Source organism: Egretta garzetta, unplaced genomic scaffold (genome assembly GCF_000687185.1).
Source record: "Egretta garzetta isolate BGI_Z169 unplaced genomic scaffold, ASM68718v1 scaffold143, whole genome shotgun sequence".
Taxonomy (NCBI): Eukaryota; Metazoa; Chordata; class Aves; order Pelecaniformes; family Ardeidae; genus Egretta; species Egretta garzetta.
In genome coordinates, this window is record NW_009259310.1 from 2,539,912 (window position 1) to 2,555,750 (window position 15,839).

The 15,839-nt window shown below is 48.0% G+C and overlaps 1 protein-coding gene across 1 annotated transcript in view; it reads left to right on the top strand.

The window, feature by feature from the left end:
* The window catches only part of EHMT1 (euchromatic histone lysine methyltransferase 1), an 83,209-nt gene that overhangs the window by 59,774 nt on the left and 7,596 nt on the right, over window positions 1-15,839 (top strand). Inside the window, exons 17-25 of the mRNA XM_035891910.1 lie at window positions 1,228-1,350; window positions 3,761-3,862; window positions 4,698-4,802; window positions 7,463-7,617; window positions 8,446-8,613; window positions 9,002-9,146; window positions 10,096-10,173; window positions 11,391-11,506; window positions 13,816-13,902. Of these exons, the coding sequence (XP_035747803.1) occupies window positions 1,228-1,350; window positions 3,761-3,862; window positions 4,698-4,802; window positions 7,463-7,617; window positions 8,446-8,613; window positions 9,002-9,146; window positions 10,096-10,173; window positions 11,391-11,506; window positions 13,816-13,902 (1,079 nt within the window). The remainder of the gene's footprint in view (window positions 1-1,227; window positions 1,351-3,760; window positions 3,863-4,697; window positions 4,803-7,462; window positions 7,618-8,445; window positions 8,614-9,001; window positions 9,147-10,095; window positions 10,174-11,390; window positions 11,507-13,815; window positions 13,903-15,839) is intronic.

A 15,839-nucleotide genomic window follows, 5' to 3' on the forward strand; every position in this document is an offset into this window, starting at 1 on the left:
GTCCCCGAGCCGCGAGCGACCGACCGAACTAACTAACCCCCCCGAGCATGACGTTATATGGTATGGAATAGCCCTTTGGTCAGTTTGGGTTAGCTGTGCTAGCTGTGCTCCCTCCCAGCTTGTTATGCACCTGGGCGAGCAGGAGAAGCTCAAAAAGTCCTTGAGTAGTCTGAGCACTACTTGGCAACAGCTGAAAACATCAGTGTGTTATCAACATTATTCTGGTACTAAATCCAAAACACAGCACTATGCTAGCTACTGTGAAGAAAATTAACTCTATCCCAGCCGAAACCAGGACACACAGTATTTGGCTGGGAATGTCCCCAGCTTGTTAAACTTGAAATGCCTCTTCTCTAGTCTGGTTTAAATAGCTCTAGCTCTTTAAAAGTAATCAAAACAAATGCATTCAGTAGGAGGCACCTGGAAGCAATGGAGCTAACTTCTTGTGCCAGGTGAACCTGAGTCAGTGTGTTGCTGCCGTAAACAGGTCTTGTGCTTCAGCGTGCGTGGCCTGCCAGGAATTGTGCTGTCTCTGAGGTTTTCTTTTGGTTTTAAGTATTGAGTGGGTTGCTGAGTTAAGCCAAAGAGTTAAAGCAGGCAAGATATGTGACACAGTAGTGTCAATTTGGAAAAGAGCAAGACTTCAGTCCAAGGCACTCCCATGTTGAACTGAACATATTCTCAGAGACCTCTGTAGAAATGTTACCGTTGACTTTAACAGGAATAGTTAGCACATCTCCAGGATTTTTTTTTTTTTCACAGCTCCTACCTCTGTTGCAATCAGCAAGTTGTTCCTACTGCTTGTGACATTGGGAAGAGCTGTTTGTTTTGTTCATTGTGTCCGTGGAAATGATAGACCGGGGAAAACAAAGCTGCTGGAAAGAGGAGGAGGCTGATTTTTCAAAATTGTTCCACAAACAATATCCAGAAAGTAGCAATACAAAATGCATTAATAACAATAGTTATTTAATACCAGCTGTTGGCTTCCTTATGCCCCAGTTACTGGCTTGTAGAAGACAGGAGAGAGGGCAGGCAGTGCGTGCTGCTTTCCAAAACAGCTGAAGTCAGACTGCTGCCTTTCCTGGTCTTATTTCTTTTCTTTTTTTCTTTTTTCCCTGCTTAATATTGTAAATTTCAGGAAAACCTGAAATCTCTACTCCCACATCCTTTATCTGCTAACCAGTAGTGACTGTAACTGTCCTTGTGTTTGCCTTGGCCTCTTCACAGGCTGGTGCTAATATAGACACCTGCTCTGAAGACCAGAGGACCCCACTGATGGAAGCAGCAGAAAACAACCATCTGGAAACTGTGAAATACCTTATCAAGGCTGGAGCATTAGTAGATCCCAAGGTAGCAGTTTATTCCTTATATTTTTCTCCTGAAGCAACCTCTGTCCACCATTTCTTTCTTGACAGGTTTTAAGTCCTGGGTGGAAGTGCGCAGGCAGAGGGGAGATGGACTTGCTTGTCTTGGGTGGGAAGTCTTGGCAAGGCTGTGGTTGTCGGTAGAATCATTTCAATGGTGCGGTGTCCTGGCTGTGAGCAGTTTGGGGCGAGCACTGCCACTCGTTACATTAGTTTGGGGCACCAAATGTAGGGGGTATTTGATTTCATATGGGGCCACTAAGTATTAGTGCCACAAATCAAACTCCAAATTCACTGCAATGGATTTCAGAGTTTCCTTCTCTGTAGACTCTAATGATGAGAATTTGGGGGTGACATTTGAAAATGGGCTGGTAATTAGGTGCTTGCCAAGCCAGCAAAAATGACAGAGGAAGCTTTGCTTTCCAAAGGACTGATGTGTGGTTTCTTGCAGTCACGCTACAGTGGCAAAATTGTACCCCATCTTTAAACTCTACCCTTTAATTTAAACAAATACAATAAAATGCAGCTGTCCGTTTGCCTTTAGCATGCTCTGGTTGCTTTGCAATCTTGGAAAATATACAGATCGTTTATTACTCCCATAAATCAGATGCTATTTGGAGCACAGGACCCCTCCCCATGTGACCTTCGTATTGTTACAACCTGCTGCTGTTGGCCTGCTCCCCTGCTATTGCTGGAGAGTATGGCAGGGCCGGGATGCTCTTTTTGCAACGGAGCTGGCAGGGCCAGGAGGATTGCACAAGATACCAAGTGCTGCCCACCCTGAGCCTTAAACAGATCCTTGGGAGCCTGGTTCTGAGCCGGGAAGGGGGAAAGGACCGGACAGGCATGTGTAGGTTCATGCTGGCCACTGTCACAAGTGTCTCTGAGCAATGCAGACATCTCTCACCTGAGTTATTCCTGTGGAAAAGAAGGGGTTTTTTGCTTCTAAAGGTAAATGGAAGGAAAAAACCCCTGAGCTTGCACAAGCAAATTTGAAGCCTGAGATCACGTCTGAAGTCTAGACTAGTTTATTATGTTAATTAGTCTCTTGCACCAAATTAGTCATTTTTTTTGAAAGCAGCAATACTGCAGTTTAAAATCTGCTCTGGCCATTTGGATGTGAAATCCAGACATTAACGGCTGCGGGTGTGTGCCAAGCCTGCCCAGCCTGGCCCTGGGAGTGCTGAGGACGGGGGGAGGGTGTGCATGGCAGGGGGCTTCTCAGACCCCAGGGCAAAGCTGTTGATCCTGTTTGTAGGATGTAAAAGCTCCACTCAAAACCTGCAGAAACTTTATATTAAAATACGCCTGCTCTCTGCAGAATTGAGAAGCTGCACTTGGCTCATGCTAATCTAAGGGGAAAGCTGTAATGTTATTCAGATGTGGCAGGCACTTATGGGGGTGTAGAAGCCCCTTCTTTACCCCAAGAAGCCACACGGTGTAATCCCTGACCTGAGACGTCCCGTCCTTGCTCGGCAGGTTGCTCCCTAGCCCTCCTGCTCTCTGCTCGGCTCCATCCAAAAGCTCTGGTCTCCGATGTTCCTTCCAGGGGCTTAGCAGGAAGGAGTTATTTGAGTTTTCAGCCTTTCATTTCCTCCTCCTTATTTCCTGGTCTCTGGGCCTTGCTGTGTGCTAAGCTCTTGGGATATAAACGCCTGATAAAAATCAGACTCCATCCGTGGAGATCTTTGGTGTTGGTGTGGGAGTGTCTCCATCATGACTCACAACCTCTCCATTTCCACCAGACTCTCTATTCTCAGCTCCCAAAGGCATTTTTCCTTTCAACCTTCACAGTCGTTTTTTATCTCCTATCTCAGCAGACAGCTGTGGGCACGCTGGGGACTTGGTCTCTCGGGAGGCTCGTAGCCCCGGTGCAGGAAAGCCCTTTGCTCTGCTGCCAGGTGCTGGGATAAGGCCTTGTGCTAAGAAAACACAGCAAAACCCCTGTATAAACAGAGCATTTCAGGTTGAGACAAGGCTACTTTTCTGATGTAAAGTTCAAGCTCTGCCTCTGTAAGGGATTTCTGCCTCCCCTTGGCTCTCCAGCACATGGAGAAGAGTTGGGCAGGGTTTGCTGGGAAGAGGAGCAGCAATCTACCAGGGTTTGGGGCTGGTACCTTCCCTAGGCTTTGCAAAGGCGGCTTTTCCTGTAGCCTTTGCATTCTCAGCCTCCTATTCTGCATGGGTTGCACCTCTGAGCTTTGAATGAAGCTCCCTCTGCTCCGTGCTGGCTTTGGTTGCTGCTGCTCTCTCCCCTCATGGCAGCGGGATGGGGGCTTTTGGAGTCCTCTGGTCCATCCTTGAACTTCTCTGCTGTGGTGTCAGTGGTGTCGTACAGACATGGGAAACGCTGGGAAGGGTTGTCCCCTGAGCGCTTGTTCTGTGGTTGTGTCCAGGATGCGGAGGGCTCCACGTGTCTGCACTTGGCTGCCAAGAAGGGGCACTACGATGTCGTTCAGTACCTCCTCTCCAACGGGAAGATGGACGTCAACTGCCAGGTGAGGCCTTTCTGCGAGGGGTGGATGATGCTGTTCTCAGGTCAGGGACCCGAGTCTCAGCAGCGTGCTGTCTGCCTAGTGGTTACTCAAATACAGTCCTGCTGCTGGAGGGCACATGAAAAACATTATAGGATGACAGTGCCATGGGCAAAACATTATAGGATGACAAGTGCCATGGGCATCCTGGTCTGCCAGAGAAGACAATCCCCTCCCCTAACCTCATGGAAACTTCCCTTCTGTATGCCTTGATGTGCAGTTTCTCCTTGAGCCTGAATTTGCTGGTGGAGCCTGTTCCTCAAGGGTGTCCCTGTGCTCCTCCTAGCCAGGGTGGGGGTGGGATCACAGACATGCTGTGGGATCACGGACATGCTGTGGGATGGTCCAACCTGGCACTCGCCATCGCAGAGCTTATCTGTTGCCGTGGGGCGAGGCAGCACTGCATCAGGGTTCCTTCTGCTGGGGGAAGGCCAGCTCCCCCAGGCTGCTCAGGGATCTTTGTAAGAGCTTTTACACAAGCTGGCTGTTGGTGCACCGTTTGGACAGTCAGCTGTATTTGAATGCCCTGGAGATCCATCGTCGATGTGCTGAGCTGCAAATAAACTCCAGCCTGCAGAGGCATGTTGGTTCGAGCCTGGCTGGGCTCTGCAGGACCCTGAGGGACCTCTCCCTGCAGCAGCGTAGACTGGAGGAGAGTGATGAGACAGATGTGGGGAGGGACAGGGTCTGTAGCTCCCAGGCAAGGTGCACTCTGCTGTGGCTGCCAAGGGGCTTGTGAAGCCAGCAGGAGACCATCCTGCCCATTCTGCATGTCTCACCCTTTCCTTTCCCTCCCCAGGATGACGGAGGTTGGACGCCAATGATCTGGGCCACTGAGTACAAGCATATTGAGCTGGTGAAGCTGCTGCTTGCAAAGGGGTCGGACATCAACATCCGCGACAATGTGAGGTTCTTCCTGGAATCTGTTTCAGAAATAGCCACAATATCTGTTTAAAACCCAAGCAAGCCCAATGAGGCAGATTTGGGGCTCAGTGCAGGAAGGTGTGGTGGTCCCTTGACACAGGTGGTTTGGGGCAGTGTCTGGTGGGAGAATTTTCCTCCATATTCTGGGGAGGAGTTTACAAGCTGGCAAGAAGTCCTTTTCCTCTGGCTCTTCTGACATAGCCCATAAGGATGCTGTGTGTCATGCTGCAGGTTGTAGTCAGCTCTGTGCCTTGCTGCTTCTGATCCAACCTGGGTCTGCCCTGCTGCCGCTTGGACGCTGCGCCAGGCAGATCCCCTTGAGTCCAGACTTACCAGTTCCATGCTGGTCACAGGCCGGTGTGTGTTGGGCATGGGTTAGGGGCATCCTGTGTGCCTTTTGGGGGGCACAAGCTCCTATTCATGTTTTCCAGATGGACTGGGCAGATGGTCTGCCAGCAAGTATCTCAAACCTGGCTTTTCCTAGGCGTAACAGGCACGAAGTTATGGACAGTGTGGACAGAGCGTGCCCAGGCTGGTGGCTCAGCTCTTGGTCTGCTCTTCACCTCTGTAAATCCTACTTGAGTGGGATTTGCTCTGTACTTAAGGGAATCTGACTCCAGGTGGAGTCCCTGGGAGCTCCGTGGGCCCAACAGTGGTGTGCATTGGGCTGTGCCAGCCGGTTTCATGGGCATTTTCAAGTAAACAGAGAAGTTATAAGGGAGATGAGTAGGGAAAAAAGGAGAGAGCATCCAGGCTTCTGTTCAGGAGACTCATTATATCAACACTGCTCTTCTTTTTTTTTTCTTAATAGTGTTTTTCTCATTTTTTTCCTTTCTGTCTCTAAGGATACTGAAACCCCAGAAGTACTTGCAAGGCAGGCTTGGGTGTGAACCGGGGTGTGTTCAGCTATTCCAGGCTTTGGCCTGAGATGTGAGATAGTTTGATAAATGAGGAGTAACTGGCTTCACTGCTTTCTGCACAGAGTTGTTACAGCGAAGTGCCTACCCGCCATCAGTTCACCCTCTAGCGTACCTCATGGCAATGTATTTTCTTGTCCAAGGCTCCTCGTGCTTTTCTGACTCCAAGGGATATAAGCAGCTAGTTTGTATTTGTCTCCCTAAATGCCTTGTTTTGTGTCTTGGGTGCTAGCAGGGGGAGGTGTTGGCGCATTTGCCTTGTGGGGCTCAGAAAGGCTCCAGCCATTCCCGAGGTGTCTCTGTCCCCAGTCTGAAATCCCCTTCTTGGTAGGAGCCTCTATTTCCTTGGTAGGTTAGATAGTTCCCAGGCAGGTCTGGATCCGATACTGTTTCTAAAAGCAAAAGTCATGGCGAGAGAAAGGGCTTTTTTGGTTGTTGCATTGCTTCAGAGCCCTAGCACTGACTCTGAACAAAACTGACTTGTTTGATCTGTCACAGGAGCCTTTTGGCTACCAGTTACAAGATCACACATTAAATGATGAAAATCAAATCAGCTCAGTCAACAATTTACTTGAAAGAAAAATACCCTCTTAGCAGATGTATGTATCGCATATCCGTTACTTTACCTATGTTCGTGTCTCCTGATTGCAGTCATTAAGAAGCAATGTCACTTGTGCTGGGAAACATCATACTCCGGGAGAAATGCTTTTGATTGTAATTAGGCTGCTGTTAGGCGGTAGCCGATGCAAAGCAAAGCAGCAGGTCTAGGTGTCTGTAACCTGTCTGAGCAGCAGCATGCGGTGTGCAGTCGACAGGATGAATTTTTTCTGTAGGTTGGTACGTGATGCTGATTAGGGTTTTTTTTTCTAGATGTTACCATAATGGGAGGCAGAAGATATATAGAAAAGAGGTCTCCCCACTCCCCGGTGTATGTCAATAGCCTCCCCATTTAAGGCAGGATCTAAGTTAAGTTGCAATGACTAAAAGATGTGCTTTATTTTTGCTTTCAAAAAAAAAAAAAAGTTAGGTGATCATTACTATCATTGCGCTGTTGTAATCAACGTCTTTAGAGCTTGTCATGGGGAAGGGTTCAAAGCGTGCTGCAAATTGCCCTGTAACAGAAAACAGAGTATCATTGCTTAAAATATCTCCATCAAAAAGATGAGTGTTCAGCTATTTCTAGTGCTGCTAGAGAGAGATGAGTACATACAGTATTTAAGAGATGCCTGGAGTCGGATTGATTGCTTTCCCTGTGGCTTGTGGTTCTCTTTCCAGCACCTTCATATACCCTATAGCTTGTGCTGTGCTCTTTCTCTCTTTCATTTTGTAGCACTGGGAGACATGCTGGCTTTCCTGTCTGTCTGGGCTGTGGAAGCTCAGCTTCTAGCCTTTTCCAGCATGTTTGTTCACGTCTGTCACACCTCTTGTGGATTTATCCAGATTGTTTTGTGGCTCAGAGACAGACAATTTCCGCGCGTATAAGGCAGGCGATGGTCCGCTTTTGTGTGCAGCCTCCCCGTCTTTGGTGCACGGAGGCGGCTGGAGTGAGAACTCCCTGCTTGTCTGTGTGGAGAATTCCCTGCCTGCCCTGGCAGTCCCAGCCAGAAGGAGACTGCGAGCCACGTGTTGAATGCTGCAGGTGTAGAGCTAAGAATGCTGAAGTCCCAAAGCGATAGGGTTTTAATACACTAAACAGCATCTGCTCTGTTTTCTTTCCCTCCAGGAGGAAAATATTTGTTTGCACTGGGCTGCTTTCTCTGGCTGTGTTGACATAGCGGAGATACTGCTGGCTGCTAAGTGTGATTTACATGCAGTGAATATTCACGGAGACTCACCCCTGCATATTGCAGCCAGAGAGAACCGCTACGAGTGTGTCGTGTAAGTACAGCTCCAACCCTGCTGCTTCTTTCCCTTCCCCTGGTCACTCCTTTCTCCCTGAGTGCTGGCTGGGAGGTCCTTTGAAATGCTTTGGCATTTAAGCACAAAGCAAAGTTGGGGTGGAGGGCTTGTTTCTCTACTGCCCCACTCCTAGGGGCGGCGGGTCTGAAATACTGGCTGCTGCCAGAGCTGGTGTAGAAAGAGATCAGAAAACATGGGGCAGTCCTGGAGTCTTGGGCAGAGGACTTGAGGGGCTGTGCTCAGCCTGGGCTTCCCAGCAGAAAGGTGGCAGGCATCCTTGATTAAACCCCTTTTCTTTCTTTTTTTTTTTTAAATTTTTTTTTGCAACTAGCGTGGCATAATGTAACAGGGCTTTTCCTTTGCTTCTTCACTGCTGTGAATAAAGTCATCATGTATCCTCACCAAAAGCTGGTGAATATAAACATGGGCCAAGTCCAATACCAGTTTCCTATGGGACTCTTCCATGTCCAGCCTACTCTTCCCACCCCATATCTTTCCCTGCCAGGGAATGTTTCAAGCCTGTCTGAAGTTAGGCTGGTACCAGCAAGGTATTTGTCATGCCTGAAGCAAGGCGAGGTTTGCCCAGAGCTCTCGTGAGTACCTAGAGCTCCAAGTCTGTGGCATCTGCCAGCGCCTTCACGTAGACGGATTCACTGAACCATGCTTAATAAAGAAAACTCAGGTGATTACTCACTGCTACAGATTCTTCCTTGTCCCTTAAGGGTTGGCTGGAGGATGTGATTCAGCTAATTTTCCCCTTGTGCAGTTTCTCTTGGGGGATGCTTATCCTTTCTTGCTGTTTTGCAGTCTCTTTCTTTCCCGTGGCTCGGATGTTACTTTAAAGAACAAGGAGGGTGAGACTCCACTGCAGTGCTCCAGCCTTAACTCTCAGGTCTGGGTGGCCCTACAGATGAACAAGACTCTCAGAGAATCATCTGCTGACAAGCCTGCCCAGATAGAGAAGGTCGTGAGCAGGTGAGAACCCGTCTGGTTTTGCTTGTGGGTCATGAAATAGAGCCCTTGCATGTGGGGAGGCTGGGGCCCTGGTTTAAGAAAGGACTGTAAGTGCATGCTTAGCTTTTTAAACTGGTGTGAAGGTCAGTTTGAGCTTAGCAAGAATTAAGCACATGCTGATTCAGACCATGGTTTGTAAATTCATCTTCCAAATGGAAATACTCGCAAGCACAAAGAACAATCTGTAAGGCAGGCTGGAAAAAAATGAACTCTGTTCTAGTCTGAATTGCTTTCAGGCTCTGAATGCTCAGTGATCAAAGACGGTAATTCTGCCCCAGGATGGCATTTGAATGGCCCCTTGTTCGGGGGAGCTTTTCTTCTGTGACAATTCTCTTTTTCCCACTGACAGAGACATCGCCCGGGGTTATGAGCGGATCCCGATTCCCTGCGTCAATTCAGTGGACAGCGAGCCTTGTCCTAGCAACTACAAATACGTTTCACAGAACTGCGTCACCTCCCCAATGGACATTGATAGAAACATCACTCATTTACAGGTGAGGGATTGTGTGTATCCACGTGTTTTTTTTTCCTGTCCTGGTGTGTGCATTCAGGTTTTGCATTTAAAATGGGAATGTCTAATCCTAATATTACCACTGAATTCCAGCTAAGGCTGCAGTCCTAAACGCCAGCTCTTGCTTTAGGAGATGGGATTCTGCTTTTCTTCCTTTCTGAGACTTAAGCTAAACCTCTGTGTTCAGCTGCATGGTTGTAGCAGCAGACAACTGGTGCTGGCTGATGTGGCTCCCATTTACCCTTTTCCTCTCTTTCTGTATCTGGAGAGTCAGTGAGTTGTTGGGAGACCTTCGTCATGCTGGCTGCTGCCTGCAGCATCCAGGCCAACGTCCTTATTGTGATACTGGAAGTCCTTGAAGGGCTGGGTTGTGAAAGCAGAGGTGGGGAAGTGCAAGGTGAGGATGACCCCTCTGGGCACAGCTCTCGGATGGCTGACGTGAGCTTCCCATGCCCAAGCCCTGTTGCGCAGAAGCTGGTGGTGGGAGCGCGTTGGCTTGGGGAGTGCTGGGGAAGCAGCCAGCTGGAGCACCCGTGTGGGAAGAGGCAAGCAACAGGGGAGGACTGAGACATCATGTTGCATCATCTCCCAGCTCTGGTCCCTCCTCGGAGCTTTCCTTGTCCTTGAGCGTGGAGCACAGCTCATAGGGCATGGAGGAAGGTTAGTAACATGGGGGGACATCCTCTCATGAGAAATGACGCTGGCTCAGTATGGGATCCCGTCCTGCGAGCCAGAATCCTTTGACATTCATTGCACACAGAAATAAGGAATGGAGTAAAAATGCCACTGAACTGGCGAGGCTGGTTATCTTTCTGGCAAATGCGCTGCAGCAGGAGAAGGCGAAGACTTGTGGTTTCCTCTCTGACCCACAGAAGTTGCTCTTTCAGTTGTGTGTGAGTGGTGTGGAGTTAACCCCTTGTCTTCTCTTCCAGTATTGTGTATGTATAGACGACTGCTCCTCCAGTAACTGCATGTGTGGCCAACTCAGTATGCGCTGCTGGTATGATAAGGTGAGGACACTGAACCTCCTCTTGGGTTAGACCAGTGCTTGTGAGCTGAACTTTGCACCGTTTAGGGGTTATAATAGTACCTTAAAAACAGTTCCTTGCACAACTCCTCTCCTTTTTGTTATAAAATGCCTAAAGCTGTAGTCTCAGCTTTGAAATGTATGTGATAATAGCAAAATGTGTACTCAGGGAAGGTTTTCTGGTGTTACTTATGTGTGTTACTATCATGCCAACTGAGCCATTAATTATACCCGCGTGATAGAGAGCATTTAATAATCCATGCATGAAATCAGCTTCCATTTCAGAGCAATATAGAAAATGCTGTAATATGTAAACAGGGAGAGGTTGGTAGTGGTTTTTTGGTTTTTTGGTTTTTGTTTTTTTGTTTGGTTTTTTTTTTCCTGCTTTTATTTATTGTGATCCTTCCGGATAAAGGCAAAGTAAAGATGTTTTAACTACAATGTTGCCAGAAACCTGGTTTGTTTTGGGTAAGTGTGATTCAGTCCTCCAGGGAGGTTTTGAGGTTAATATTTGGACAAGTTCTGCTAATATCAGAAGTTCTGTGAATCTCTGCAGGTTTCTCCTGGGGGGAATATTGGCATCTTTCTTTGCTTTGTAGCCATTTTATGTACATGTTAATACATGATTACATCTTTCAAGCCTTAAAAGCCAAATTTGTTAAATATGATTAACTGTGTCTATCGCTTCCTTACTCCTATATGGTTGGTAAATAATTGAATTGTAGCTTTTTTGGGAGTGTTATTTGGGAAAATAATGTGGTTCACAGAACTTGGGTGTATTAGCCTTGTAATCTGGAAGTTTAGGCTTTATTCCAGACACAGACTAAGCATCCGCTTCTCTCCTCCAGCACTGCAGAATGATAATAATGATGATGCACACTGGTTTTTTGCACAGCACTGTAAGATATTTTCTTTTTTTTTGGTGATGCATAGGGTGATGCCAGGCAGCAAAAATCTAAACGGTCTCTTGCTGTTTCTCAGCTGTGGGTAACAGTGGTGAGCATGCCACTGTTGCGGTAGAGCAAAACCACTGCAGGAGTTGAGGTCTGACACTGGTTTTGGGGAGGTCGGGCATGCCTCCACCTTGGGGTTCTCTGGCCTGTTTTTACACTCAGGAATTTCTGCTCTTGGCCCACCTCTGGTTTGGAGGGGTCACAGGAATAGACAACTAACCCAGTCTTGAATGCCTCTCCTCTTCAGGACGGCCGACTCCTGCCTGAATTCAACATGGCTGAGCCGCCGCTCATCTTTGAGTGTAATCACGCGTGCTCGTGCTGGAGAACCTGTAGGAACCGGGTGGTGCAGAATGGGCTCAGGTGAGGCAGAGGATCCAAACGCAGCTTATCTTGGCAAGACCAACAGCACTCTCGTGAGCTTTCTGGCTCTCTAGTCTCGGCTTATCATAAATGCACAAGCCCCAGGACTTCCCGAGATGATACAGAAGCTGGGGCAGGTGCCACCACACAGTGGTGGGATGCAAGCGGGTTCCTGTGTGCTGACGTGGCAGCAGGTTGATGAGCTCAGTTAATATTTACACCCTGCCCCTGCCGCCATCACGTGGGAACTGCGGCATTCTTTCATCAGCCTGACCATGAAACATATAAATGGCTTGTGGGTTTGCATGAACAACCTAGATATAACTTCTCATGTGGAGACCTGTGAAGAAAACAACAGCAACAGAAACTGCAAAGCTTTAATTCAGAAGATCTTCTAAGTTAGCAGCCTGTGTTAGAAATATGGGCTGCTTAAAATGTCCAAATTACTGGCATGACTCCCCTGAATTGGATACCCAGCTACCTGTTGGCCTCAATGACGCAGATTGGGCTGTTATGATTTTGGTGCTGGACTAAAAATGTAAATGATTTGTTTTGGACCTCTATGGAGAAGTTTGCCACTGCACTAAATGTATCAGGACAAACTTCAAAGGGATCCCACTGGAAAAAAGACTTTTTGCAAATTTTTTGTAGTACTGACAACACTTTTTTTGCAAGCTTTGTAGTTTCAATGACATTTTGCAATGTTAAAAATAAGTAAGGAAAAGGCTCAATGCGTTTCAACAGAATTTTACCCCTCTCTGGTTTTCCCTGCCAAGCTCCAGAGCTCTGGTGTCTATGTGGGTGTTTATTTAGGAACCGTACAGCTAGAGCCGTTGCTTTTGCATTTTTGCCTTGCTAAAATGTTTTTCTGAAAGATGGGAAGGGTTGGAAACCCAACCATGGGCCTGGGAGAGGGGCTGTGTCAGGAAGCTGGTGCTAAGGTCAAGTACTTGACAGAGCAGTGTTTGAGGTCCCTGGGGAGGCAGCAGAGGAAATCTCCTGCATTTGGGCTGCAGCATGACACATGGGTGCTCCTGCTCCATGTTCAGTGCTTCCTTTGTCAGATTTGCTCCAAATTAACTCTGCTTGGCAGCGCACATGTTTCCATCTGGCAGGCTGGCCCAGCTCAGCTGGGAAGCTAAGATTGGAGCTGTGGTCCCGCTGCTTCCAGCATCGGCCACAACAGCAGAGCCTGAACCCAAGCTTGGCTCTCTGCTCTGCTGTGACGGACAAAGCAAAACGTGAGGGAGCTTCCTCAAGCCTGAAATACAGTATTATAACTGCTTCAGCATGAAGTTGTGTTTTGCCCTGGTGAAAACTCCAGGAGCTGTGAGCAAATATGAGAAAACACGCAGCCCCAGGTTTGAGCTGAGGGTGGAAGAAGGGAATGGGTTGGGGGGAAAAGGAGAGAAGTACTGGAAAAAGCAACAGGGTGAAGTTAAGGTGAGCATCGGGTTTCTCTTTATTCCGATAACAGTGTTGCTGAGAGTGGGTTTTAGTTCCCTTGGGGACAGAGCAAGCCTTCCCTAGCCCTGGAGACTGTTCATCCTGCACTTAACTCAAGTTCTGGCGGAGCAGGAGGCAGAATGACTTACAGGATTGTTTCTCTGCCTATAAACCCCATCAGTAAAATTCCACAGAGCAGCTATTACACCAAGAAGTTTCAAGTTGCAGCGTTTCTTCCTTGTCGTTCAGCTAGGGAGCTGCATATGATGGAGTTGCTAAATGCACTGGCCTCAGCAGAGGGCAAAGGGATCAGAGCACTTAGCTCAAGGTGTTCTTAATTCACCGTAAACTCCCTGCCTTCCCCCTGGAGCACCCCTCCCTGCAGAGCTACACTGCCTTAAGTCCCCTTCTACCTTCCCTGCCTTCCCCCGAGTGCCTGGTGTGTGCACAGAAGGGAAGAGAAATGCTGGTGGTGGGATTCTGGTATCCTATGTGTAAATCCGCAACAGCGTAACCACACAGAGCATCCAGTCCTGTACCCTCTTCCCCAGTCCTTAACATGTCCAGTCCCTAGGTGTGCATCCTGCCAGGGGCTGATGGGCAGGGAGAAGCAGCTGATGGGCGCCCATCCCTTGTCCCCAGGCAGTTCCCATCCAAGCATGTGCCCACACGCTTGGAGCAGCAGTGGGAGCAGAGTGTGCCCACAGTGGTGCCAGCGTGAGAACTGGGGGGGTCGAATACTGAAATCATCTTTGAGTTTTTGCTGATGGAAGGCTGCTGGGTTTTTTTGCTCATCTCTATGGAAATTCGTTGTCTTTCTGCAGGGTGTTCCCATTAACATGGCTTCATATCCTCTTTTCCAGGACTCGATTGCAGCTTTATCGGACACAAAAGATGGGCTGGGGTGTGCGAACAATGCAAGACATTCCACTGGGAACCTTTGTGTGCGAGTAAGTTGTTCAGCTTTCATTAGCTCATGCAAACACGTCGCTTTCTGAGGGCCGAGATGGTTTGCTCCTCTTCAAGGAGAGGTTTTCACACAAATCAAATTGGCATTGCACCGAGCTGCTTGCCCTCAGCCAGAGGTTTCCTGACTCCATTTCCTGCTCTGTTTGTCCTTTTCCTCATCGTGTGGAGTTTTCTCCATCTCTCTCTATCCTGCTGGGATCTGTGCTCAGCTCTCTTACCCCTCTGAAACACAAGTTATGGGGGAAAAATGCATTTGTGTTCACTGTGGACATAGGACACGTAAAGCCAAGGCAATTTTTCGTATCGGATCTCTTTCCGTTTCAATACTGACCTCTCAAGAGGTTTTCCAGTGTCACAGCCCTGGCTTTAGTCTGATTCAGCAAAACAGTAAAGCACTTGGTGTTAAGCGCATGTTTCGGCCCTGATTCAATAAAGTACTTAAGAACAAAAATGTTCAGACTGATGTCAAGTGAAAAAACTGCTGTCGAGCCCTGCGATTTTTAGGCTTTGAAGTGGTATATGTGCTTTATTAAATATTTTGGTCAGTGTTTTCTTCATTGCAATGCTACAGTGAGTTAAGACCCTCTAAATAAGGCTGGACTCTGCACTTCAGGGAGATAGGTGCTAGAGTTTTTTAGAACCAGTTATTGATGTTTTATTGAATTGGGGAGGGGGACTGAGGAAGATTATTGCAGAATTAAAAAAAAAAAAAAAAAAGAAAAGAAAAATCTGCAGTGAATTGGCCAAGTATTTCTTTCATGTTAGGAGCTGCCAGATGATAAAATGGGTTTTTTTCAGAGGTAAAGCTTAAAACTCTGCTGTTTGTGGGGAGTGTCTCAAGTTTGCCTTCAGGTGGGGCTTCCTGTTAAGTAGCAAAGGTCCCGTGTCCTGGTTCAGCGCCCAGAGATGAGCCAGAGCTTGCTTGTAAACTGCTCCTAAAGAAAATAGGCACTGGCTTTACCAAATCCTGCTGGAATGCTAACACGCAAGAGGAATGAGCAGTGGTGAACAGGCTGCCCAAGGAAACGGGGCTGCCCAAGGAAACGGGGCGGCCCTGCACGACAGGCAAGCGTGTTGTAGAACACACCAGAGCTGATGGGGCGCAGATACCACAACCCTGCTCAACTGTTCCCTCCACCCTTGCCAGGAGCTGCTGATACTGTTTCAGTGGTAGGCGCTATCTTCTTCATTATCTAAATGAGCTGCATACTAAAAAGCTGAGCTAATTTATGTCTTGCCCATGCACATTCCTCCTTGTCTCCATCACTCTCTCGCACACACAGAAGTTATTTGCTCAACTCACCAACTCCAGTCCTTCTCTCCTCTGCAAGCCAGCTGCACTGATGTCCTTCCTGTGATTCTTTATGGGCACCCTATAGACTTGGTTTCTTCTTTTCCTCATCTCTGGCAAAGAAGCCCCAGTGCTGGTGGTGCTCAGGGGCTGCTTGCACACAGCAGCTCCTGGAATCAGCTCTCATGGAAGAGCATTTTGCATTAAACATCTGGATGAGAGCCCTCAGCAGGTAGTTGCTTTTTACGGAGGTTATTACTCTGCTTTGGAAGGATGATAATTGTATTGGTGTAAGGATGACTTTTATTCGATAGTGGGCATACGTGAAAAAATATGAGGGGCAAATCTGGAATAGTTCTCACAGTGCTTTTAGTTTGCAAAACTCTTGCTGGTCCTGACTGTTTCTGTGTGTAAATGCCTTGCTTACACAAATGCTACTCTTCAGCCTGCTCTGTGCTTCAGATACCTTTCAACTTTTCTCTGTAATCACTCCAAATATGGCTTCCCTTCCCATTTCTGCCTGCAGACTGTCCCTCTGGCAGCCCGCAGCAGCTTCTGCAGGGAGCGTTTAGCAGCACTCGGAGCAGGTTGGCAGCTGGGAGCGAGGCTGGTCCCGCGCAGTGGGCC